At 43.1% G+C, this 26,806-nt stretch overlaps 1 protein-coding gene across 7 annotated transcripts in view; it reads right to left on the bottom strand.

The window, feature by feature from the left end:
• The window catches only part of SRPK2 (SRSF protein kinase 2), a 227,170-nt gene that overhangs the window by 48,603 nt on the left and 151,761 nt on the right, over window positions 1–26,806 (bottom strand). For 4 of the 7 annotated variants that reach the window (XM_061640418.1, XM_061640420.1, XM_061640421.1 and 1 more), the window contains 4 exons: window positions 20,653–20,818; window positions 14,131–14,156; window positions 4,001–4,247; window positions 186–680 (listed from right to left, as the gene is read on the bottom strand). In XM_061640418.1, the coding sequence (XP_061496402.1) occupies window positions 186–680; window positions 4,001–4,247; window positions 14,131–14,156; window positions 20,653–20,818 (934 nt within the window). The remainder of the gene's footprint in view (window positions 1–185; window positions 681–4,000; window positions 4,248–14,130; window positions 14,157–20,652; window positions 20,819–26,806) is intronic. The other 3 variants (XM_061640419.1, XM_061640422.1, XM_061640423.1) reach the window with 1 other exon arrangement.

Raw genomic sequence — 26,806 nt, 5'->3', positions numbered from 1 at the left:
GTTATGTAATGCAAAGTTCAACAATACACACTCATAAATATTTCTAGGACCACTACATGTTTTCTGTTCTCCCTCTTATTTTACAGTGAAGGCATATTTGCCAAGTTTAGCATTACAAAGATTAAAAATTACAAATGGGTACATTTTAGATATATTCTTACAAAATTTCTTTCTTACTTACTTACACTTACTTTTTGGCAAGTCTCCAGTACTAGATGCTGAAACTGTCCTGCTCCTATCATGAGATGGAGTACTTCCGTCCCTTTCAGTTACAGTTGATTCTTCAGAAACAGCTGAACCACAAGCTACAGAATCTAAAGCTCCAGAGAATACAGAAGCTGAGAATTCAGAAAACTGTGACTCAGAAATTTTATGACGTCCATTTAGCAATTCACCATTAAATTGTTCATAGGAGCTACTATAACTGTAATCATTTTTTGCATTTGGCTCATCAAGATTATATTGCTCAGCATTTGGGCATTCCTCCTCTTCTTCCTCTTCATCTTCAATCTGTTCTTCCAGTAAGAAAGGACCATTTATAATGTGGCCATTTGTTTTGGGGGATTCTATCCATGTGGGATCTGTAGCCTCTGAACTGACAAGTTCTTGTTCAACATCATCATCTTTCTCTGTGTTTTCTTTTTCTGTATCTTCCTTTTCATCCTGATCTTCCGTTTCACCTTAGGGATAAAAATGTAGAAAGACTAGATTATACTTTCAGAAAATTATGAGTTTTCCTTAAAACATATGTGTTAAATATTATGAAGTGTAATTTGAACATACCGTTTCCGTTTACTTTATATAACAATACTATTTCATCTGAGTTAAGAAGGCAAAGTAGAGGCAGGCCCAGCACTAGTGGGCAGCCAGGTCAGGCACTGGCCAAGAGCCCAGGAACTCACAGGGGGCCCTCGCCAGCTTGAGCCCAACCCTGCCAGACTGGTGCTTCTCCTCTTTTTGCCACCGCCAGTGCTTCCTTCTTTCCCCTCAGAGCCAGCTCGACTGCTCCCCCTTCTGTGCATCTGCCGTGACACCTGGGCCAGCCTGGTCTTCTCTTCCAAGAGGGAAGGGTCACCACAGCAAGTAGGAAAGAGACACACACATACACTTCCAGCTCTCTGTTAGAAAAATGAAGGTGGTGGTGGGGAGAGGCAGCAACCAGTGTGGAAAAGAGGGCAGTAGCCACATCACAATTGCCTCAATTACAGTATCTTACAGTGCAATCCTATTCTTATCCACACAGAAGCAAACCACATTTGAGTTCAGTGGCATTCACTCCCAAGTCAGTATGTATAGGATTGCACACTCTGTCTACTAAATCATATAAAATGCATTAGGCAGCAAAATGATACTATAATGTCTGTTGGGAATAGAACACTGGGGGTTTTGAAAAGCCAAAAAGGTAAGTGTTCTGTTGTCAAGGAAGGAGGCAAACAGGAGACAAAATTGTAGAGCAGCACTGAACATGAGTCTAACTAGTATTTTTTGTATATAAATAAGATACAAAAAGAATAAGACTTTTGGAAACTCATGGCTTGCTACTTTCTTCACGCCAACTATTGCTCTTCGCTATGATGGAGGTGAATCATTGACTGAGCGGTGTTACTGTTTTATTATTATTTCAAAGCGCTATGTCAAAAGGAAACCTCTATCGGCTTCTATTAGTGATTTCAATGTACTTTTCTGTAGCCCCACATAGGGTGAGTTTTTTAATCAAACCAGAAGTTCGGGCTGTCTGGAATGCAACGAGTGTTCTTTAACTATTTCTTTGGGGAAATTTTTGCGCTCATAGACATAGGTTGCGCAGTGGAAAGGAAAGCCAAGTCTCACAGGTGAGGTAAATGAGAGACTTGACTTCTCGCAAAGAGGGGGACACCTGAAGGGTGGCACTAAAGTAGAAAAAGGGGGCTGGGAGACGCTAACTAAGGAAGTGAAGCCTCTTGGGTACAGCCTGTCTGCAAAATGGGGGGAGGTCGAGGAGAAAGGAAGAAGTGTGGGATGCCTGCAGTTTTGCTCTTTCCATCTGCCTGGCAGCTCAAGGACAATATCAGAAGCCCCAGTGAAAGCTCTCTTCGTCAAAACACTTTATACATTATTATAGGGCCAAGTTTAGGCCCTCATTTTAGCACAGATTCAGTGATACTTAATGGTGAGGCAGGTTAAGCATAAATCTTCCTAATGGTTAGTACAGTAATTGCTGTTCTGCTTAATAGCTTTGTATTTTTGTTACCTCTTAGTGACCTAGTAGATATGTTGCCAAACACTTAACCACAATCCTAGTATGAAGGGTGCTGCTCAGTCCAAAACATTTTCCACTCCACGGAAGTCTGTAGAACAGATCTTTGCTGTCCCTTAGCTACTATATTTCTTTTAAATTATTTTCCGACCTAATTCCTATGATCAGCTTGCTGTTTTGAAAACACGTGTAAGTTATATATATATATTTACATTTTTGCTTTTTATCCCAGTCTGCATCCATGTTGGAATTGTTTTTTAAGATATTTTAAAAGATATTTTAAGATGTTTTTAGTGTTTTAATGTTTGCTTGCCACCCTGGGCTCTTTCTGGGAGGAAGGGCAGGAAAGACATTTAACAAACAAATACTTTGACAGCAAGACTGCACATAACATGATTATCTTTGATATTGACATAACCTTTTAATCTTTTATTTGTTTGGGTTTTTTGCATGGTATCTGCTAGCATTAAGAAGGCAGACATGTTTGTGTCTTAGTTTTCCTTCTTCTATGAAGTGGAATTGGGATAGATGGAGTACCTATATTACACTGAAGAGTTCTGTTTTGCTGCTGATATCCCAGGCTAATACACATAAATTTCTGAGAAAGTCTTGATACATGGATGTGTATATTGTCCAGACACGGAGTTTGAAAATAGATAATCTCCTATATAATATCTTTTGCATGATTTTCAAGTTCATGATTTACAACACTAAAGAGATTTCATCATTGCATGTTGAAGTTTTATTTTAATAGATCCCTCCATCCCTGCCCATCACTGTTCAAACAAGTGTATAGGCTGCTTCTCCTGAGAGGCTCAGGAAATATGAGAATGTCATCATCTTTCCTCATGTTTTCTTTGGAGTTCATTTCTTTATGAGCAGTATTCTGGGGTGGGGTTGGGGGGTGAGTAATACATCCACTGAGAATCCAGGTGAAAGGATGAGATCAAAGAGAAGTAGATCCCAATAAATGACAAGCCTACTCAGATGTAAGCCCCACTGGGTTCAATGGAACTTACTCCCAGGTAAGTGAGTATAGGATTACTGATGAAGCTATAACCTACAAATTATGTTGTTCACAAAGAAGTTAAAATGGCAACCAGCGATATTCAAAAGCTTGTATGGTTTTGCTTTGACAATGGGGATTCTATATTGGTCAATATTTGTTTTACTTAAAAGGACTGGGGCCTAGAGGAAGTAGTGTGATTTGAGAAGGAAAGGAACAAGAGGCCCTCTGCTTCCTTACGCCCAAGGGCCCTCAGAAACCTGGAACTGGCTCTGAGTAGAGGACTGCATATATTTCTGCTTACATAAGTCAAGCAGATTGTCTTCTATAGCTTTTGCCAGGGTGGGGGAGTTTGCTATTAGTTTGGGCAATACTTTTTTGTATCATTGTCATTGCCCCCTGCAACACTGAGGTCTCTTCAGCAACTGCATTTCATTTTAGCACCACTCTGCACAAAACTGTGTGACCTAAGCAGCTGGTGCACCATGATAGTGATGACAACACTGTTCATACTGACCCCCGTGTTTCTTACATCCTCCACTTCAAAAACAGTTTGCCACATGGCATGGGGGGCTGCTGTTTGAAGAAAATACATTTGAAAGCTTTTTCAGCTCATGTAATGAGTTTCATGGTTCTTTGCCTCTGGCTAATGCCTTCATAACAGCAGCCTATAAAATAGATAAGTGCCCAGAGCTCCTTGCAATAGCCTCTCTGGACATAATATATTTTTGTATCTTTTTTTGTTTTAAAACACTTACCACCCTCATTCCCAGGTTCTTCATCTGCTACCTCCTCTAACTCAACAGTTTTTAGCTTGACTTCTGGGTGATATTCATCCTCTTGTTCATTGGATGGTACAGTAGATGTTACATTTTCTTCTATTTTATTTCTTTCAGCTTCTCGCTCCAATTCCTCTATTTCTTGCAAACGCTTTTCTAGTAGCTCAGCCTGCCTTTTTTGCTTTTTTTTCAATTTCTTCTTTTTGTTCTTAGATATCTTTCCAATCTAAAAAATTCAACAGAGCTAATTACCATTTATTGATCCAATATGAAGGTGGGGTTACCTGATAAAAGGCTAACATCTGTTAACTGAGAACACTAATGCATGGTATTGCAGAATCAACTTTCCACAAAACTGAAACCCAAAAGATAATTCAGACAATAAAGTAGTCTCAAGTCATAGTTATTCTGCTGACATTAGACACAGAAGTTGATTAGAGAGTACTCATTATTTCTCACTATACTGTAAGAACAGTAAATCTAACTTTTCAGGCTACAATGGGCCATACTGCCATCTGTACTGGACAGTCTGTTTCTGGGTACAATTCAAAGGGCTGGTATTAACCTTTAATCCCTAAATGAAATGTTTATACCACATAAGCCGCTTAGAGAATTTGTTTTCAATTAAGTGGTATATGAAAAATGGAAGTGGACTGCCTTCAAGTCAATTCCAACTTATGGTGACCCTATGAATAGGGTTTTCATGGTAAGTGGTATTCAGACGTGGTTTACCATTGCCTTCCTCTGAGGCTAAGAGGCAGTGACAGGCCCAAGGTCATCCAGTGAGCTTCATGGCTATGTGGGGATTCGAACCCTGGTCTCCCAGGTTGTAGTCCAACACTCTAACTACTACGCCACATTGGCTCTCAAATGTTATACACATAGTGTTAAATAAATAATTGAATTGGGGAGAGGTCACCTGAAGGATTGATTACCTCTGCCCTTGTATACCTGCCCAGACCCTAAGATCATCTTCAGATGATCTGGCTGTCGCCACCAAATAAGGTAAGGACAAAGGTGAAGTTCCTTTAACTGGCTGTGGAATGCCCTCCCATGAGAGGCTCACTTGGTGCCTATGTTGTAGTCTATTCGGTGCCAGAGGAAAACTTTTTTATTTTGCCAGGCCTTTCAGTTTTAAAAACATTATCAAGTGCTTTTTATAGACCTTGGGCATCAGTGATTTCTCAGTAATTGGGTTTATTATATTATTTTGACTTATTTTTTATTTTATGACCATACTGTATTTTTATATTTAGTTTTTTAAAAAATACATTGTACATTGTCTGGGGAATGTATTGTTAATGGGTGATATAAAATCCTACAAATAGAAAAATAAATAAATATTTACCCATACAAGCTTTTCTAATACATTGAATGATTCATTTATCTTCTAATATTCCAGGTCAATAAGTATCCTATGCGCTACCAACTAAAACAGCAAAAATACACTTGTTTCTCAAATCAGCTACATTTTGCAGAGCTGTGGCCCCACAAAAGGTACATTTCAACAGGAAAACAGATTAAATGTACCATTGGTATCACCTGAAGGGTGATTTTCTCAGGTAGACTGACATCATGTGGGTTATAGCTCCACCTAGCGTCCGAAGGCAAGAATGGATTGAAGTTAAGACCTAGGGCATCAAGCCCCTCCCACTCCAGTTTCATTCGTGATGAGACCGAAGTGAGATATATGTGTGAAGACAAAAACGGCCAACGGGCCTACCAGCAAGGAAAACATTGTCCCAAATAGCCTAGACTAAAGACACTTCAACAGTTCGAAAAGGGTCTTGACTAACTAGTTTAAACAGTATAACTCTGAAGAGTGAGAATTTGAAATATACAAAATACCCAGAAAAACTCCAACAGGGAGGGCCATGATGTCAGTCTACCTGAGAAAATCACCCTTCAGGTGATACCAATGGTACATTTTCCTCAGGTAGCCTGACATCATGTGGGATGTACCAAAGCAGCCCCAAATAGGGAGGGACCGCCCCTTGATTACTTGTCGTACAGAACCTGTTGTAGCACACGGCTCCCAAGAAGACATCGGCAGAAGCATAACGGTCTATCTTGTAATGTCCTATGAAAGAATTTGGAGTAGACCATATAGCCGCTCTGCAATCTCTGCAAGAGGTGCATTGGTAGCGAAGGCAGCCGAAGTGGCTGCTGACCTAGTTGAGTGCGCCATTATATTACGGGTCACTGGCAGCTGAAGTGACTCACAGGCCAATGCAATGCAGGCACGCAATCAACAAGATAACGTAGAACTGGCCATGTCCCCAGATTACAAGGGTGACAGGATACAAACAGTGAATCCATTGATCGTATGTCCTGAGTTCATGACAGGTAGGTCGAGAGGGCCCTCTGGATATCTAATGAGTTCCAGGCCTTCTCCAGTGGATGGACAGGATTTGGACAGACCGAGGGAAGAACAATATCCCGGCTGCAGTGGAAATCTGAATAAGCCCTGGGGCAAGAAGACGGGTCTAGACATAATATCACTAAGTCCTTATGGAAGATGCAGAGGTCCTGCTGCTGAACATAGAAATGAGCTTGACAAGGCTGCAAGGAAGTTGTAGGAGCTGATATCGCCCAGGAAACTGCAGGAAACAAGTTCCCCAGCCCCTTAGCTCATGATGTTATTCTGCTAGACATCATTTACCAACGATAAATGCAACACAGAAAGTCTGAGGTTCCTCAAAGGATATACAGAGATAAGGAGAGCTAAACTCAGAACTAAGGTTAATGTAATTCGACTAAATTAGGTCTGTGGAGGAGGCACCAGGTTGAACCACTGTTGCCCCTGGAAGAGGCCTGCTAGTTCAGGCTAAAGGCAAAGGTGGGAAAAACCAATATTGCGGTTAATGCAACAAATCAGACATAATCCCAGCTGAGGAGTATGCTCTCTATCTGGCCAAGCTGGAGAAATAGCTGGACCTCTTGCAGTAACAGAAAGAATAGTATGAATTCATCAGGAGAATGCTACACCTTTGTCTGCGCCAGGAGACTGAGTAGCAAGCTGGGCCCTGTCCCCGGGATCTAAGGGAAAGGGTAAGCATTTCCAGAGTCAGTGGAAAGACTGAGAAGCGTCCATCACGTTCCACAAGGAGCCTCAACCCCAACCTTGCTGCCCAGATGCAATGGTGAGGAAAACTAGAGGTTCCAAGGTTGGCTACTATACTCACCGTGGAACCCCGTCACCTACCTTAAGGTCAATGTACACCTTGCACGAGTCAGACCGTAAGTCACATTCGTCCCCGCAAATTTCCCACTGATGCAGGCTAAGCGAAACATGGAAGCAACAGCTGCTGAAAAGGCTAGCGCTGAAAATCACTGACTGCTGCTGAAGGTGCTGCTACATAGCAGTGCCATCTGAAGAAATGGCTATAGCTGTGCTGTTCCTAAATAACGACATTTAGAAACCCAACACGGTTATCTGGCCACAAATATGCCCATACAGAAGAAGGAAGGCGGCCCAGACCAAATAGCAACCTCCGTAGAGGAAGAGAGGTGGAATGGCAACGCCCAAAATGACCCCAGCACAAGAGTGTGGAGGTCTGGTCTTCAATGAGCTAAAAATGCAGGCAAAGGCTGGAGTAGCGCAGCCAGAAAGGGCCCAACCAAGTGACTCTGAATGCAGTCTAGCCAAAGAGAGCTGCCCAAGGGTGATAATAGCGAGCTCAAGCAGCCCAACAGAGGCAGAGGCAGCACCCTGCCTCTACTTAGCTCCAAAAACTAGTAAGGCAAGCACACAAGCACCTCAGTAGAGGGAGCATTGCCTCACTAAATCAGCCCAGCCACCCACCACCAAAGGGGATGTGGCAACCTCATAGAGACAAATAATTGCACTCAGTAGGGAGGGGCATTGAGAGTGTCCTTCCGCACTGGTGTAGTTCCTGGCCTGACAGGCACTGTGGATACTTATCATGGTTTGAGAGACGAGTGGAACCATTACTAAAGGGCAAATAAATACACAGCAGAAAGAGGCAGTGAGAGTGTTGTTCCGCACTGGTCTTAGATCTGGCCTAACAGGACCGTAGATAACGTATCCTGGTTCTGCAGCAGCAGCAGCCCGCTTATCTGGATATGTTGGCAGATTGGAAACTTAGCCGAGATGCTCCAGGTAGACAACAAGTGCACATAGAAGATGGGATCGGTTAACCTTTGAACATAGCCCAGAGATGTATCCCAGGGCGAGAACATGGAAATACCATCAACTACAGTCCAAGGCAGGTACTTGTAGCCAAGAAGCGCCTCTAAGAACCAAGCAATTGCACACAGTGGGAAGGAGCAGTGAGGCCGTCCTTCCGCAGTATTCTTAAATCTGGGACACCGTGGGGAGGTGCGGTGAGAGAGTCCCTCCTCACAGTGTTGCCTGTTAGGAACAGCGAGGAGCTCCTTACGACTCTACAGCAGCAGCAGCCTGCTCGTCTGGATATGGCTTTCATGCCTGAGTAGAAACCTCTGACATGGACTCACTGGAGGTGTAGGCAAATAAGAGGACAACCAGTCAATCTGCCCCACCGAAATAGTAGAAGAGACCTCTGCCAGGTCTGGCTAGCTACCAGCCCCAAAGGGCGAGAGGTGATTCACATGATATAGACTCACCTGTTGCCTGGGCTGGTCCACACTCACCTGTCATCTGGCCTCATTAGAAAATATGCACTCGAGTAAGCGTCTGGCTGCTGATCTCCCGTCATATACACGCACAAGGCAAGAGTTGTGGTATATATGTCACCAGCAAACACACAAAGGTAGGAGGAGCGGTATGGAGAGAGACCAGTACATGCACACAAAGGAGAAGATGCAGGACTGCTCCTGTTTTTAAATGCTTGGTTTTGTCGAAAGCCTTGGAGTGAAGCCAGGAATGCTTGTGGTTTGTGGCTTTGTGTTGCGCCGGGGCATTGCGGAGGTTTGCACTATGGAGGCTAGGTTCCGAGAGAAATAGTCTTGATTCAATATGACACCAGGAGAGCTAGATACACGCACACAATTGTGAAGGTGCGGTATCGCTACAGAGCACTATATAGTCAGACAGTTATTAGCAGGACCTTTCGTAGTCTAATCGGATCTGGACTGGGTCGTCTAAGAGATCATCCAGCGACATCACAGAAGCTCTAGAGGAGATGAGAACTGCAGCAGAGCCCGAATAGCTGAGGCAGTAATCCCATGATTATGGCAAGGACAGAAAAAACGACGTGCCTGCAGCAGGCGAACCCATTCTTCCTTTGCCAGTTTGTTGATGGGATCTGGCACAGGAAGGTAGTGATCTGTCGATCTTGTAAATTCCAAAATCTTGGTCCCCTACACAGGGGGAATAGCAGATTCAGTCTGGAAAGTTTGGAGACCTAAGGTATCCAAAACTCTGTGAGGGGCAGATAGTCGGCCATATGAAAACAGGCGATAGGACGGATCCTCCTCCAGTACTGAATCATCGCTCCGCTCACCTCCCTCTGCTTGAAGAAAAAAATGAACCGGTAGTCCCATCGCCAATCCTGCCTCTAGTGACCTCAAAGGGATTTAGTGAGGGTGGTGGATGTACCACACTGCAGCCACAATGTCTCATAGCGCCAGAATGTCTTTGAGCATTTTGCTGGGGAATGGACTGGCCTGTGACCCTGACTGCGCTTGTGAGAAGAAGCTCAGTAAGTCCTGCAACTGTGGGAGAAACTCAGGGGACAACTGCAATCCCAGATGAGGGGCAAGAGCAGCCATCTAAGGATCCAAGGTCACTGACTGCACTTGGCGGAGCAGAGGCTGGTGCCCTTGTTGAGGCAAATTAGCAGTGGTTTCATCAGTCCAGTGAGATGTATGAGCCCCAGTTGATGACATGGGTTGAGAAGGACAGTTCCCAGCTGGTTGGCTAGGGAGCCCTTCAAATACATCCCCAGATGAGCTGGCGGGTGAATGAAAGAGGGCGGTTAATTTGTCTTGGCCAGAGCCTCTGAAGTTGGGACAAACACGTATCATGCTTTCTTGGCAGTGGTGTGGCAAGATAAGTGTGTGGTTTTAGCGACAGCCTTGGAATGAAGTCCGGGTTGCTTGTGCTTAGTAGATGTGTGACGCCCTGGGGCCTTACACAGTTGCTGTGCCCCTGTAGCATGAGCTGTCTCTGTCTGTTGATCTGCCACCATATACACGCACAAGGTGGGGTGTGGTATGCAACACCAACACCCTCTTCGTACACGCCACAGATGGGGGAGAATGTACGGTATATATCGCCAACATACGCTGCTGTACACGCCCACAGATGGGGGAGAATGTACAATATATATATATTGCCAACACACCAACACACTCTTCGTACACGCCACACAGATGGGGAGAATGTATGGTATATATCACCAACATACGCTGCTGTACAAGCCCACAGGTGGGGGAGAATGTACAGTATATATATCACCAACACAATACATAACAGGAAAGGTGCAGTGCAATTACTGTGCAGATAAGCCGTGAGAAGAGAGACGTCAGTACACGCCCACAGGTGGGGGAGAATGTACAGTTCCAAATGCACTGTAGTAAATACGTAGCAATAGAGGTGCAGTGCAGCTGCTGTGCAGAACAGTCGTGTGAGGCGAGAGGTCAGTACATGCCCACAGTACAGTCCTAAATGCACAGTGCAGCAGTGGTGTAGTTAATCCGTACAGTCCCGAATGCACAGTGCAGCGGAGGTGTGGCCAAATAGACATCTGTACACGCCCACACGTGGGGGAGAATGTACAGTCCCAAATAGCCTTAATATATAATGCACAGTTCCAAACAGCCTCAGTACACGCCTACGGATGGGGGAGAATGTACAGCTCCAAATGTCTTATTACACGAATAAACCGCAGGAGGCGAAGTGCAGGCCAGCTGCTATGTAGAATGGTCTTGTGCAGGATTATCTGTGCTTTCAATTAAAAATTAAGGTGAGAGACTCAGGTCTTAATAACTCTATGCTATGAGGAACCAGCAGAGCTAGACAGAAAGAGCTGGAAAAAACACAAACAAAATGGCCCCCACAAAAAGAGCGGGAAAAACTAAACAGCAATGTGACGGTTGGTCAGGGAGAAAGGCAATGGCAGCTGGGGAGAAGTACATGCGACCTTACAGAGGCGAGCAAGGAGAAACCGCTGCCTTCTGGAGCAAAAAACGGCCTCCACTTACTTGGTACAACCGCTATAGAGCTAGGAAAAGCCACAGAGGATTATAAAAACGGCCACAGTAGCGAGCCTGAAGGGGGGGGGAACAGCCCAACAGCTCAAAACAAGGTTGTCACAGCCTATTTGAAGGAGGGAACTGCAGCCGTAGGTTCCTGGCCGCTAAATAGCCAAACCGCCGCAGAAGCAGGCAGCAAGAACGAGCGAGGCAGCGTTACGATTGTCACAGCGGGAGCCGCAGCTGAGACTCCTTGTGCGAACGTACAAGCCTCCGAAGCCTGAAAATCCCTGTTTAAATTGGAAGGGGGAGCGGCCGCTGCGGGCTCCCAGCCAAGGGAAGGGCAGCCGCCACAACACTCAGCACAGGTAAAAAGGTGGGGAGAGGAAACCAATAAGTAAAAAAAAAAACCAAACAACTTCCAGTCAGGGAAAACAATGCAAGGAAGGCGAACACAATCAATCCCACACACTCTATCCAACGGAGAAGAGGGAAGGAAACGAGAGGAAAAAACACCAATCAATCCTCACACACAATACACACAAAACACACAAACACAGTAACTTAGCTAGAAACTCTGTGCTACGCTAATAATATCCAACAGCGTCAGACGAAGGCAAGAATGAAACTGGAGTGGGAGGGGCTTGATGCCCTAGGTCTTGACTTCAATCCATTCTTGCCTTCGGATGCTAGGTGGAGCTATAATCCACATGATGTCAGGCTACCTGAGAAAATCACCCTTCAGGTGATACCAATGGTACATTTCAACAGGAAAATGGATTAAATGTGCTAACTTTTTTTAAGTGTGAACAAAGCACTGAAGTATAAGCAACACACAATAGAAGGTTCTACATCAGCAGAAAAATCATAATATTAATTACCACATTTTTAAAATATTAAGTTACTGTCAGGTTGTTTGTATATATCACACCTTGAATTTCCTTCCTTCCAAAGCACCTTGAATATCCAAAATACAATCCCTGTCCTCCTGCTGAGTAACTTCAAACTTGGAGCCGGGGGAGGATCAGATGATAGTTCCTGACCATGCATAATGGTGCAGCATGAGGTCAGGGACCAAGTTAAAGACAGAGTCCTGGCAACCACAAATGTAGGCCAACCAAAAATTGTGGATTGCTGCATATTATAAAATGTCTTGGGATCTCATGCTAAATTATGTTTAGTGAGATGAACAAGTTCTACCTTATTCCCAGCCTTGAGCGCGCACCCCCTTCTCCTGTGTAGCTGGAAAGTGTTGGGAAGCTTTCACTTGCGTTTTTGGTTAACCACAGTTTCATGTTATCTGAACCAGGAACTGTGGTCAACATTAAGAACAGTTAGTTTAAACAAACTGTTTGAAGTTGGCTTCTTTTAAATTAACCATAATTAACATTTACCAGTTTGTTTGTTTGTTTGAAAGGAATTTATTTATCATTTCTTATATTTATATCCTACCTTTCCCCCAAGGAGCTCAAGATGGTGTACATATGAACATAAGAAGAGCCTGCTGGATCAGACCAATGGCCCATTTAGTCCAGCATCCTGTTCTCATAGTGGACAACCAGTTGCCCATGGGAACCCCACAACAGGACCTGAGTACAAAGAGCACTCTCCCCTCCTGCAGTTTCTGGCAACTGGTATTTGGAAGCATACTGCCTCTGCCTATATAGCCATCCTGGCTAGTAGCCATTGGCAGCCTTTTCCACCATGAATTTCTCTAATCTTCATTTAAATCTATCCAAGGTGGTAGACATCATTGCATCACCGTACATGGTTCTTTCTTCCTCTCCCCCATTTTCATCCTCACTGAAAGACAGTGACTGGCCCAAGGTCACCCAGTGAGCTTCGTGGCTAAGTGGGAATTCAAACCTTGGTCTCCCAGGTCCTAGTCCAATACCCTAACCATTGCACCACAAACCATGGTTAAGCAAACTCAGACACAAATCTTCAGAAATACTACTCCTGGCCATGCAGGAGAGAGGAGGAGGGAAGTGTGCAAGCGCAGGAGAAGACTTGACTTGTTCACATCCTGATAAACAAGGAGTGAGGAGCCTCAGTCCTGGGGGCCAAATGTGGCCCTTCAGGTTTTTTATCCAGCCCTCTGGGCTCTCTCCAGGTAATGCCTTGCTCTCTGCCCTTTTCAAGTGTTTTTGTCTGGCTGGAACATGTCTTTGAATTTGGAACACAGGAACATAGGAAGCTGCCTTATACCAAGTCAGACCATTGGTCTATCTACAGTAGCTCAGTATGGTCTACGCTGACTGGCAGTGACTCTCCAGAGTTTCAGGTAGCAGGTAACTCTCCCAGCCCTACCTGGAAACACTGGGGAATGAACTTGGGAGGTTCTGCATGCAAGGCAGATGCTCCACCACTGAGCTACGGCTTCTTAATTTGTTCAGATGAAAAGATGTAGGGGGTATGTAGAAACCTCTGATTTTTTGTGGTTGGAGTATAGCCTCTTGAGTAAAAGTTGTATCCATTGCTCTGCCCACTTTTGTCTCAGCACTGCCCAATTTAGGCATGCAGCTCCTGGGAAGGAGCTCCTGCCCATGAAAGCAAGCTGCCCTTGGGCTGAACAAATGTTCCCCACCCCTGTGCTTCACCATAGATTAGCATGATGGCAAAATGGAGCCACAGCGTTGGAATACAAGATTGATGACAAAATGAAATGTTTAAAACAGACAATTAATTTGTCATGAATCTGAGAAACATTTACATATCCTCAACATCTTGTCCCCTGCTTCCTCTGATCTATTTGTAGATGAACATACACCAACTGGAGTCTCACCAACTCACTCACGGAGTTATAAAAATGTTAGGGAACTTCATCAAGAGGGAGAAATCTGAAATCTGGTATACATCCAGGTCAAAACACCCTCTAGGATTAAAGATACTAACAATTTTAACTTTCAAATATCCAAACAGGAAAACTCCAATAAGAAAAATCCAGTAAAAACAAAACAAGTACTTACAGGTTTTTGCTGTGGGGCAGTACTCACTAAAAACAAAACAAAACAAAGAAATAATCAAAATATCTACAGTCAAATTTATAAAGTGGTATGTGTACATTCTATATAATAATCAGAAACATATATAATAAATCTACTAATGAGAGGCTGATGATCAGGCACTACCATATATCAATTTTATCCAGTTTGTAGAGGAAGATGAATGTAGCAGCTACACAATTTATAAGACAGGAAGGACTATTCAGGATTCTGGCTCTAGAATCTTGTTGGGGTGGTGAATATAATGTAAGCCTTAAGAAAGTTCTTGATAAAGGTAGAAAATCTTCAAATATTAATCTTGTGCCAACTTTTCAAAATGTTTAATGAAATGCTTGTAAGTAGTCCAGTTCCTAGTTCATCCATTTCTACTACCTACATCTTATAAAAGTATTGCAAGATTCTAGTGCTACCACTTAAAAAAAAACATTACTTCATTATTATAAACGTTGGTTAGACATGAAAAAAATGTATTATTAGAACATTCCACATACAAGCCAGTCAAAGATAAATGTTGGAAGCTTCAGTTTAGTAAATATGTGCTAAAGATACACACAGAAACACACACTGACATCACACTTTGAATGTTACAGCACACATTTATTACTGTTATTATCTATTTTCCTAGATAGGCTACTCAATGTAATAAATTCTAATGTATTAAATGGGTGGAATTAATATGGTTCACAGCCTGTAATGCATGAGATAGCAATGGCAAGGTGGCATTGAACTGACAAACTACATTTTCTTGAAGTATAACTGATTGATCTTCTAGCAACACGCAAAACAGGGAAAACAGTGCAGCTTGTTCAGCATATTTCATTAAGATTTTGTACGTGCTCGTACGTTTCAGACAGGATTTAACCAGTTTAAAGGCTCAAAGGCAATGCAAGGTAAGGACTAATCTAGTGCCTCAATAGCATGCCGTCACATATGCATGTTGCTCTATGCATGGAGGAGGAAAGCTGCTAGGAGAGGAATCCCATCATGGTGAGGGAGTGGGAAAAAGAGAGGGACTGAATAATACCACCAAGTGATTAAAATGCCTACTTTAATATTTATACTCTAATATAAACCTACAACACAGTTTAAAACTAAACGCTGGAAAAACGTTTAGATAATGTTAGCTGTCACAGATGTTGCATTAACCACAGGAACCCAGTGCAATTAAACCCTTATTGAGGTTTCTTTGGCTACCAAAAGTGCAGAAGTACAATTCCTTGCAAAAGTAATGAGACCTCTGACCAATGCTCTCATATTTGTTGTTGTTATGGGCCTTCAAGTCGATTTCGACTTATGGTGACCCTATGAATCAGCGACCTCCAATAGCATCTTTCATGAACTACCCTGTACAGATCTTGTAAGTTCAGGTCTGTGGCTTTCTTTATGGAATCAATCCATCTCTTGTTTGGTCTTCCTCTTTTTCTACTCGCTTCTGTTTTTCCTAGCATTATTGTCTTTTCTAGTGAATCCTATGTCCAAAGAATGATAACCTCACCCATTGCTGGATCGTCACCTTGTAGTGGTGAGTGGGCTTGTGTATTCCAGTGAACCCTATAAGCGATGCCATCAGGAGTCATGTACTCCCAGCAGGGTTACCCATGGCAGTAAGGTCAAGGAAGAGGAACCAGACAAAGAACGATCCAAGAATGTCCTCAACAGCAGAACAGGTGGAGGATAACAATGTGTATGTTACAACGGCTGTGAAGGTGGATGAAGGCTGCAGCAAATAAAAGACTTACAATCATCATGGTACCCATGCCATTGGATCAAAGCCTATTTCTGTCAAGATTGCGTGTTGTCCGCCAATCTCCCCACATAAAACAAATTCACGCACAGGCATCTTCCAACCAACCTTATTTTGGAAGACAATCTTACTCAGTCACGAGTGATAGCCAGTAGTAGTATGATAACCTCAGATTCATATTACTGAATTAAAAATGGTACACTATAATTTTGTTCTGTGTGACATTTTATTTTGAAACACTGAAACTCAAAATCAATTATTGTAAGGTGACATTGGTTTTATGTTGGAAAATGTTTGTAAGAAACATAAAAAACTGAAACATGTTGCTTGCATAAGTATTCAACCCCTGTGCTGTGGAAGCTCCCAGTTATATAAGAAATTGCCCTATCAAGGACACAATTACCTGTGATGATCGGTTATCCTTGACTTGATTCTAACCAACAGAGATGACTTGGTGGATGAAATGGCAGTTACGGGAACTCTGGGGAAAAGTGGCCACGCTATATTATTTGATTTTAAAGTAACCAACAGCAGAGAGTGGACACATGCGTACCCTGGACTTCAGGAAAGCCGATTTTAATAAACTCAGAACAATTATAAGTAAGGTTCCATGGCAAGCGACCCAAATGAGAAAAGGAATCCAAGATGGATGGGAGTTTCTAAAAGAGGAAATTCTAAAGGCACAATGGCAAACAATTCCATCAAGGAAAAAAGGGGGAAGACAGCAGAAGAAGCCAATGTGACTTCACAGAAAGCTTAGGAATGGCCTGAAAATAAAAAGGACACATACAGGAAGTGGAAGGAAGGCCAGGCCACAAAGGAAGAGTACAGACAGGTAGCACAGAATTGCAGGGATGGTGTCAGGAAGTTTCTAAAGCTGAGAATGAGCTGAGGTTAGCGAGAGATGCTAAAAGCAACAAAAAAGCTTTCTTCAGGTACATCCATAGTAAAAGACAGAGGAAAGAAATGGTGGCACAGCTACTCAATGAAGATGGCAAAATAACAGGTGACAAAGAAAAGGCAGAAGTGCTCAATTCCTACTTTGACTCAGTCTTACCCTCCTGGCAAACATGAAGTTGAAGGGGCAGGATCGCAGCTTGAGATTGATAGACAAATGGTCAAGGAATACCTAATCACTTTGAACGAGTTCAAATCTCCAGGGCCTGATGAACTGCATCCTAGAGTATTGAAGGAACTGGCTGAAGAACTCTCTGAACCACTGTCTATTATCTTTGCGAAATCGTGGAGGATGGGTGAAGTGCTGGACGACTGGAGGAGGACTAATGCTGTCCCAATCTTCAAAAAGGGCAAAAAGGAGGAACCGGGGAACTACAGACAGTCAGCTTGACATCAATCCCTGGGAAAATTCTGGAACAGATTACAAAGCAGTCAGTCTGTAAGCACCTTGAAAACAATGCAGTGATTACTAGGAGCCAACATGGATTTATCAAGAACAAATCCTGCCAGACTAATCTTATCAAATTGTTTTATCAGGTAACCTCCCTAGTAGGCTGTGAGAATGCTGTGGACACAATATACATCAAATTCAGCAAAGCTTTTGACAAAGTGCCCCAATATATTCTGATTAGCAAGCTACCTAAATGTGGGCTGGATGGAACAACTATCACGTGGATCCACAGTTGGCTGCAGAATCATACTCAAAGAGTGCTTATCAATGGTTCTTTCTCAAACTGGGGGGAGGTAACGGGTGGGGTACTGCAGGGCTCGGTCCTGGGCCCAGTAGTCTTCAACATTTTCATTAATGAGTTTGATGAGGAGGTGCAGGGAATGCTTATCAAATTTGTAGATGATACAAAATTGGAGGAATAGCTAATATCTTGGAAGACAGAAACAAAATTCAAAGTGATCTTGATAGGTCGGAGCACTGGGCTGAAAACAAAAGAATGAAATTTAACAGGGTAAGTGCAAAGTTCTACACCTAGGAAAAAGAAACCAAATGCACAGTTATAAGATGGGGAACTTGGCTCAGTGATACTACATGAGAGAAGGACTTTGGGATTGTTGTTGATCACAAGCTGAATATGAGCCAAAGGTGTGATGTGGCTGCAAAAAAGGCAAATGCTATTTTAGGCTACATTAACAGAAGTACAGTTTCCAAATTGCATGAAGTATTGGTTCCCCTCTATTCAGCACTGGTTAGGTCATATCTTGAGGACTGCATCCAGTTCTGGATATCACACTTTAAGAAGGATGCAGACAAACTGGAATGGGTTTGGAGAAGGGCAACGAGGCTGATCAGGGGACTGGAAACGAAGCCTTATGGGGAGAGACTGAAAGAACTGGGCATGTTTAGCCTTGAGAAGAGAAGACTGAGGGGAGATATGATAGCACTCTTCAAGTACTTGAAAGGTTGCCACAGAGAGGAGGGCCAGGATCTCTTCTCGATCATCCCAGAGTGCAGGACACAGAATAATGGGCTCAAGTTGCAGGAAGCCAGATTTCAGCTGAACATCAGGAAAAACTTCCTAACTGTTAGAGTGGTACAACAATGGAACCAATTACCTAGGGAGGTGGTGAGCTCTCCAACACTGGAGGCATTCAAGAAGCAGCTAGACTGCCACCATTCGGGTATGCTTTAATTTAGATACCTGCACTGAGCAGGGGATTGGACTCGATGACCTCATAGGCTCCTTCCCACTCTGATTCTAATGGTGCACCAGTCAACCATATCAAAAGCTCTGCATAACACTGGCCTGTATGTAGGAGGGTGGCAAGAAAGAAACCATTACTCAAAAACTACCATCTGAAAGCATGTCTGGAGTTTGCCAGAAAGCATGGAAGTGCCCCAGCTGCGATGTGGGAAAAGGTTTTGCGGTCAGATGAGACCAAGATAAGAGCTTTTTGGCCAAAACTCAAAACGCTATGTGTGGCGCAAACCTAGCACTGCCCATGCCTCAGGACACACCATCCCTACAGTAAAGTAAGGTGGTGGTAGCATCATGCCGTGGGGATGCTTCTCATCAGCAAGTACTGGGCATCTTGTTAAAATTGAAGGAAGAATGGATGGAGCAAAATACAGGGAAATACTGCAAGAGAACTTGCTTCAGTCCACTAAAAAAACTGAAGCTTGGGAGGAAATTCACTTTTCAGCAGAGCAATGATCCCAAGCACAAGGCCAAAGCAACACTGGAGTGGCTCAAGAACAAAAAGATGAATGTCCTACAGTGTCCCAGTCAAAGTCCTGATCTCAACCCCATTGAGAATCTGTGGTGCTCTTTGAAAGTTGTGGTCCACAAGCGACGTCCAATCAAACTGAACAACCTGGAGCGAATCTGCCAAGAAGAATGGGCCAAAATCCTGCCAACACTGTGTGCAAATCTGGTACATACCTACCCCAAAAGACTTAAAACTGTTATTGCAGCAAAAGGTCTACCAAATATTAATGTGTGGGGCTTTATACAAGCAACATGTTTCAGTTTTTTATGTTTCTTACAAACATTTCCCAACATAAAACCAATGTCACCTTACAATAATTGATTTTGAGTTTCAGTGTTTCAAAAGAAAATATCACACAGAACAAAATTACAATGTATCATTTGTAATTCAGTAATATGAGATCATTGGTCAGGGGTCTGATTACTTTTGCAAGGCACTGTATAAGAAGAATTACAGCATTCAAATTGTTTTGCCATGGTAACATGAATGTTTCTTATACATTATTCATATGTTAATAACATTCTTAAACATTCGAATTAGCCATGTTTAAATTTACTATTCGCATTAACTAAAACTAAATAAATGTTACTGCAGCAAGTTGTCAAGAACAGCAAAGTTGGACAGGACAAAATCGCTTAGCTCTGAGGGATTGTGGGGAATATCTTGCATGGGTTTATGGGACACACTAAGCTGGGAAAAATTAGGATGTCTCATACAGTCCAGCTGCAGCTTGTTAGGATGGAAGGGAGCCAGCTGTACCTTATCCGTACTGCCTGGTACCCAAGGTTAGCAGGCCTGATCTGCCGTAAATTAGTAGGCCTGCCCTTGTGGTAAGCTTTTGAACTATTCCATCACCAAGAGGTAACATTATTAGGTAATTGGTCCTCTCGCTGTTGCTGGCCAAATTCCTATAAAAGAAGGGGTATCCTTCACCTAGTTGCCCCATTCCATCCTGACTTAGTTATGTGATGTATGCTAGTATAAGGAGCCAAGGGACAGGCTCTAATACTTTTCTGTTGTGAGTGTTTAGCTTAGAACAGGTAAGCTTTGTTATTTTGTGTCTGTGTTGAACTCTCTCACTACATTTTTGTAAGGCGTTTCTCATGCCTAACTCTGTTTAAGAGCGTTTGGCTTAAGGGAATTGTCTGCTGCTTTTTTTATAAGCACATATTTTAATCAATAAACTAGCTCATATTAACTGGTGTGTGTTACTTGGGAACAGTATGGCTCTGAATCCAGCACCTTGACCACAAAACTACTGAGTTGGGTTTGGCTACAGGTTCCAGAGCAGTGAGTGTAAGGTCAGCTCTTGCTCTTGGGAATCTTTGCCAGTCTATTGGCACTTTGGCATTCCCCTTGAGCAAGAGTGGGACACCAAGCAAAGGGGTGATGGCAGTCTTCGTACCTTACTGGGTTGGTGTTGGCTTAACTCAGCCCTAGTAAGGGAGGCACGGGTTGTGCTTGGCCAGATTCAATTGCTCTGGGGTTGAGAGTTGACCCAGCAGTTCTTGACACAAGTATGTGATCTAGTTTTACTTAATGAACGTTTAAATGTACAACTGTACCTGCCGAGCCAGAAGGAGGAGGAGCACCTGCTTTCTGCCACTCTGTTGCTTCTGCAGCCATTCTACGCACATAGGTGTCATCCACACACATCAAGATGTTTTCTGGTTTGATGTCTGTATGGATGATTTTACACTTACTGTGGAGATAATCTAAACCCTGCAGTACCTATTACACAACAATAAAAGGAAGAATAATTTCATTACAGTGCAAATCTAATTATGCCGCAAGAATTTTAAAACAGAAAGACCATGCTTGGTTATTGCCAAACTATGATTTAACACAGCTGAGAGGCAAAATTTGCAACCTTTGGTTTAACCATGGTTTCTAATTCATCCAAACTGATCAACTGTGGTTAACATTAATCATGGGTTATGAAGCTGGACTGTTAAACTAAAGCTGGATAGTTAAATACAATTCCAAGTTGAGATGAAATGGCAAGGCAAGGTTAACTAAAAGTGTAAGCTTCCAAACTTCTCCTCTCAGCTGAAAGGGAGGAGGATGAGAGAAGAGGTAAGTGCAGGACCCTGGGAGGAATCTAGGCTCATTCGTGTAGTGCTAAGCTATGCCATGTCCAAACACAACCAAAATATTGTGAAAGAAACATTTAGCAGATATGGATTTACCTATTTGTAGCTAAAAAAATTCCTTCTCTTACTAAATATTTAAAAAACATCACAGGAAGACATCTATGCTACAAACGAGTCTACTAGTATTTATTTAGAAAACTTTTAGCCCATCATTCAATAAAATATTCCAAAGACAAGGACAATATAATCAATAAAATAATACATATCAAACAAGAATAGACAGTCAAATAATTGCAAGCATTAACTGTACAACTAACTGGCATGCTCAGTAGTCAAAAACTAATGTGAATACATTACACATATTTACGTTCCACATTTCAATGAGACTGACAGCCTGATGCTAAATGTATTTGATTGTAAATGCCAAGTTAAATGTAACATAGAAGATGGATTAATAATCTCCGAGTGGATTTTGGTGTGAGTTTTAATTAGCAAGCACCTTTGGAAGCTCCAGTTAGGAGTAGTACTGCAGGTGGGAGGAGAGATTTCTTAACCCAGGGGCAGCCAATGTGGTGCCTTCCAGATATTTTAGACTACAACTCCTATCACCCCTGATCATTGGCCATGCTGGCTGAGGCTGGGGAATTGTAGTCCAAAATATCTGGAGGACACCATGTTGGCTACCCCTGCTTTAACCCTTTGCCTTATTGATTGTCTGCTGAAAATCACCCTTCCAAAGTTGCTTTTCTCCCCAGGGAGAAAAGATGGGGGGATCAGTCCAGATACTTTCACTAGGGGGTGATTGCTGCACCATTAAAAAAAAAATCCAAAACAGTATATAATTCCTACTCATATTGAGACGTCAAAAACCAAAAAAAAAAATATGTGGCACCCCAATTTATAGGGGGGTCAGAAACCGGACAGAGTTATATAAAAACTGGTGCTGCAAGGTTTGCATTATTTTTAATTTCTCTGCTTCTATATATGATCAACTTCAACCAAAAAACATTTTAATCCATAGACCACAGTCTGGAAATCATTTTTATATAGCTGTTAACTACTTTACAACAAATACAGGGTGAACAGCAAGCAAGTAAAGACAGAAAAAGAATTGTGGTTTTTGCTAACATTGACCCCTCCATAAGGCCCTTAATTTCAATATCACCAGCAACATTTTTTTTACCATTTCCCTACCCAAAGGAAAGAGAGATAAACCCCACAGAGTTTAATTTAAGTATCTTCTTCTAAGGGGGAAAAATCCTAAAGCTGGCAGTTTTGTAAAGCTGTCAGTAACTTGAGTCCTCATATCTCAAAAGGAGGTTAATTTAAAAATCTGACATTTTACTCACAGAAAGTCTCACTCAGTGCAATCATAAATCAGGGGTGCCACATAGATTTTTTGAACTGTGTTTTTCGAACTGTCAATATGGATTTTTTTGTTGTCGATTATGACTTCAAGTCGATTACGACTTATGGCGACCCTATGAATCAGTGACCTCCAATAGCATCTGTTGTGCAGCAACCTCTTATTAAAATCCACTGAAATCTACTGGAATGACCCTAAGGTAACACCATATCCTTTGCCCTGAAGGTAGGAAAGCAACAGAGGAAGGGGTCATTTTGAACAAAGAGCAAGAAGGGAAAGGGTTCTCTCTTGCTCACTCTTCTTGTGCTCCCAAGTGGAGCCACCAAGGCTGCTTTTCTGTTTAAAAAAACCTGCCAGAAACTGTTCCTGCATCTCCTAAATAATATCTGGTGTGGTACCAAGTTCACCTTAGCATACCTAAGCACAGCATTATACATAGACTCTGGTGAATTTACTTGTCAAAGATCAGGAAGGGGGGAGGGGGGAATTCCTGCTTTCCATTTACTCTTAACTGCTTGAGACGCAAACTGAAGTGCGAGAGCTCCAAGGTGCCAGTCTTATCTACCAGGCAGTGATGAGCTTCAGAAGAACCTACAGCAGATGGCCCATGGGGCTTGTTGGGAACACTCCCAGCCCACTCCAGACCACCCTTTTGGGTTTCACCAAGGACAAGGGTACCAACCCTATTTGTTGTTGTTTTTATGGTTATGGAGGGAGTGACTATAGGTGCTCCCTAGTGACAGCAGGAAGTTCCAGGTGTTGGAAGTGTATAATTTTGTCCCACCTTTTGGTATGAGCTTAAGTTGGGGAGATAGCAGCAGGAATGATAATGCTTCTGCTCCCTATATGCCTGTACAGTATATCTGAAGGGTGGGGCTGGTTGTCTTTGCTGTATTTCTCTATTTTGGTCTGCCAGTTGTAGTTATTGCCCCCATGTTAGTTGTTTTAGTTAATACTGACATTTAAGATCTTATCTAAATGTTCTGTGCTGCTTTAAAATGCAGACCTTTATTGTATTTTTGTATTTGCGACTTTTTTATAGCATTGTAAACTGCTTAGAGATATTTTTTTAAATATGAAGCAGATTATAAATTACTTAAATAAATATATACTTGGGAAAGGTACTGAATGAACTGATTCACAAAATCTCAATTTGTATGAATATGAACAAAAGAAACACAATTCATTATATTAAATGCTTTACAACCATAATTTAAAGAAGACCTTGTTCAAGGTGTATTAATCACATCTGTCACTAGATGTTGCAAGATGTAATTGTGCACTATTAAAATGTCTATAGTCCTATTTAGTCCCTCACCTCCTCTTGATTAGAATTGCATCAGGGGGGAGAGTAGGGATGCATAAGCTAGCCCCACTCCCGCCATCACACTCCTGCTACAGGTCCCACCACTGTCTATATGCTGGAGGGCAAACATCTGCAGCAAGGAGCCTGCCATACTCGTGGAGATTCCCCATGCAATTTAGGTCTCCGGTCATACAGAGTTCTACATCACATGGGGAGCTGTCACAAGTACAGCAGATTCCCACGGCAGACATTTGCCCTGCAATATATGGGATACAACAGAAGGGACAGAGCTAGCTAGCACATCCTTGCTTTTCCACTCATTGCGAGGAGAAGAATATCTGAATAGGGCTAATATTTTTTCTACAATAGGGCAGAACATTTTGACATTTCTTACTCCAAAGAGCCCGCCTGCCCCAAAAGTAGTTCAAAAATGTACATTTTCATGTATTTCAGCTGAATAAAATTTCTTCCGTGACAACTAATCCACCCTCCCTGAAGGGATGAGCTCTTGTGACATTTCATACTGCTTTCCTTCAGGTTTTAAAAAAACACGAATGTAAAGAAATACTACTTAGAAGAAAAAGCAGTATTTCCTAGCAGAAACATTTATTCACTGATTAAAGAAGAGCAAATTAAGCAACCATATAAGCTTTTTTTTTGTAAATGCAAACAGCTATTCTAGCTTTGACAATATAGAAAATAGTTTTTTCATTACAGTCAAAGGTGACTCATTACAAGTAAATACAAATCAATATGTTAACAAAAAAATTATTCCATGCTACTTAATGGGATCATAAATGTTAACAGCATTCAAAAATGCTAAACATGTGGATCCATCAGACTCAGGAACACTGCGAATGCCAGAACAGCAGGCACTCCATTTCCCCCCCGAGTTCTCCCCATCAGGTTTTCCTACTGAACTATTTTTAAAATGATTTGCCAATGGAAGCGGGGACATAGGAAACACACTCCTGAAAAAAGCACTGGAGAGACATTTGGTCTTACCGTGAAATCGGTCTTCTCTATGCATGTCAAAAGACGATATCAGGTGGGTAGCTAGCTCCAACTAGCGGCTGAAGGCAAAAGAGCACTGCTGAACCTTTATCAGCGGCGTCACTAGCAGGAGTGCGGGGGGGGTGCAGACCTCCGGTGCGCGCCCTCCCAGGGGCATGGACGAGGTGGCTGGGCTTGCGTGCGCACGCACTCGAGGCCAGCCACCCCATCCATGCCCCTGGGAGGGCGCGCACCAGAGGGGCACCCAGCCGGAGAAGGCCTGGGAACGCCGGCATGCCTCCCTCGCCCCGCCGATGCTGTTCCCGGTCTCGCCTGCCCGCCTGCCTCTGAAGAGGAGTTGGAGCAGCCTTGCCGGGCAATGGCGCGGGACGGCTCTGGCTGTCACCCCCCTTATGGTGACACCCGGGTGCGGGCCGCACCCTCCGCACCCCGGTAGTGACGCCCCTGGCTTTATTGCAGGTACTTCCCGGTCTGTGCCTGTTCTTGCCTCAGTTCTCAATGACAAGTCAATAAATGAGCAAGACAGGACAGAAATCACACAAATAATCCAAGACAACAGTACTCATTCACTCTCTGCCAAAGGCCTATTCATAATCATAGTAGCAGTTCAGCCCTCCTAGGGAGTGGCCCTGATATCTTTTGACATGCACAGAGAAGACTGATTTCACAGTAAGACCAAATGTCTCTTCTCCTGTGCATGTAAAAGATGATATTAGGTGAAACATACTAAAGCTGACCCATATAGGGTGGGAATATCGCTGGACTGCAAATACTAGTGGTCTGAGAGGATGTGCTGTAGCACTCTCCTCCCAAAGGCTGCCTCGGCCGATGCGTAGGTATCTATCTTGTAATGTTTAATGAAGGTATTAGGAGTGGCCCATGTGGCCACCCTACAGATCTCTATCAGAGGGGCATTGCAAGAGAACGCTGCTGTTGTGGCCGCCACTCTCACGGAATGAGCCACTATTCCAGCTGGATGGGCCAGTCTTAGCGAGGCATATGCTTTGATCCACCTAGCTAGTGGAAACCTTATTCCCCAGAGATGCTGGGTGAAAGGATACAAACAAATTATCTGTTTTTTTGAATTGCCTTTGTCTTAGAAATATACACCTTAAAGGTTCTTCTCACGTCAAGTGAATGCCAAGCCTTCTCTGTGGGGTGAACAGGATTAGGACAGAAGGATGGCAGTACCAGTTCTTGCTGGCAATGGAAGGTAGACAGAACTTTGGGACAAAAGGAGGGAACTGTGCACAAGACTACTCTATCCTTATGGAACGCACAAAAGTTCTTATGCACAGATAGTGCATTCAGATCAGACACTCTATGGGCCGAAATGATGGCCACAAGAAACAAGGCATTAAAGGAAAGCAGATGGAGAGACACTTGACTTAAAGATTCAAACGGAGGCTTTAGAAGTGCCATTCACACTTTGTGCAGGTCCCAGGTCGGGTAGTGATGGACAGTAGGTGGTGCTGATATAGCTGCTCCTCTGAGAAAAAGTTTCATGAAAGGATGAGATCTGAGTGGATTGTCCAGATCTGGAGAATATCAACAACAAAGCTGAAGCCTGGTGCCTCAGGATGTTTGGTCTGAGGCCCGATGATAAGCCATCTTGCAAAAAAGATATCTCATTGATATGCGCTTTCTTTGTGGGAATTCCTTTTCTCTGCAACCATGCTGAGAAGGTCTTCCATGTGCCCTCGTATATTCTGATGGTGGATGGGCATCTAGATGCCATCATGGTTTCTAGTACTTGGGGAGGAATGCCTGTTTTTAAGAGTCACTTCCTCTCAAACTCCATACATGAAGTGCCCACCACCCCGGGTCTGGATGAAGGAGCTGTCCTTGAGAGAGCAAGTCTTCCCTTAAGGGAATTTGCCACGGAGGTTCCATCGACAGGTCAAGGAGATCTGGGAACCAATGCCTCCTTGGCCACCAGG

The sequence above is a fragment of the Rhineura floridana genome, chromosome 8 (genome assembly GCF_030035675.1).
Source record: "Rhineura floridana isolate rRhiFlo1 chromosome 8, rRhiFlo1.hap2, whole genome shotgun sequence".
NCBI classification, from domain to species: Eukaryota; Metazoa; Chordata; class Lepidosauria; order Squamata; family Rhineuridae; genus Rhineura; species Rhineura floridana.
Note: the sequence above shows the minus strand (reverse complement) of the source record. Positions and strands in the feature narration are given on the sequence as shown.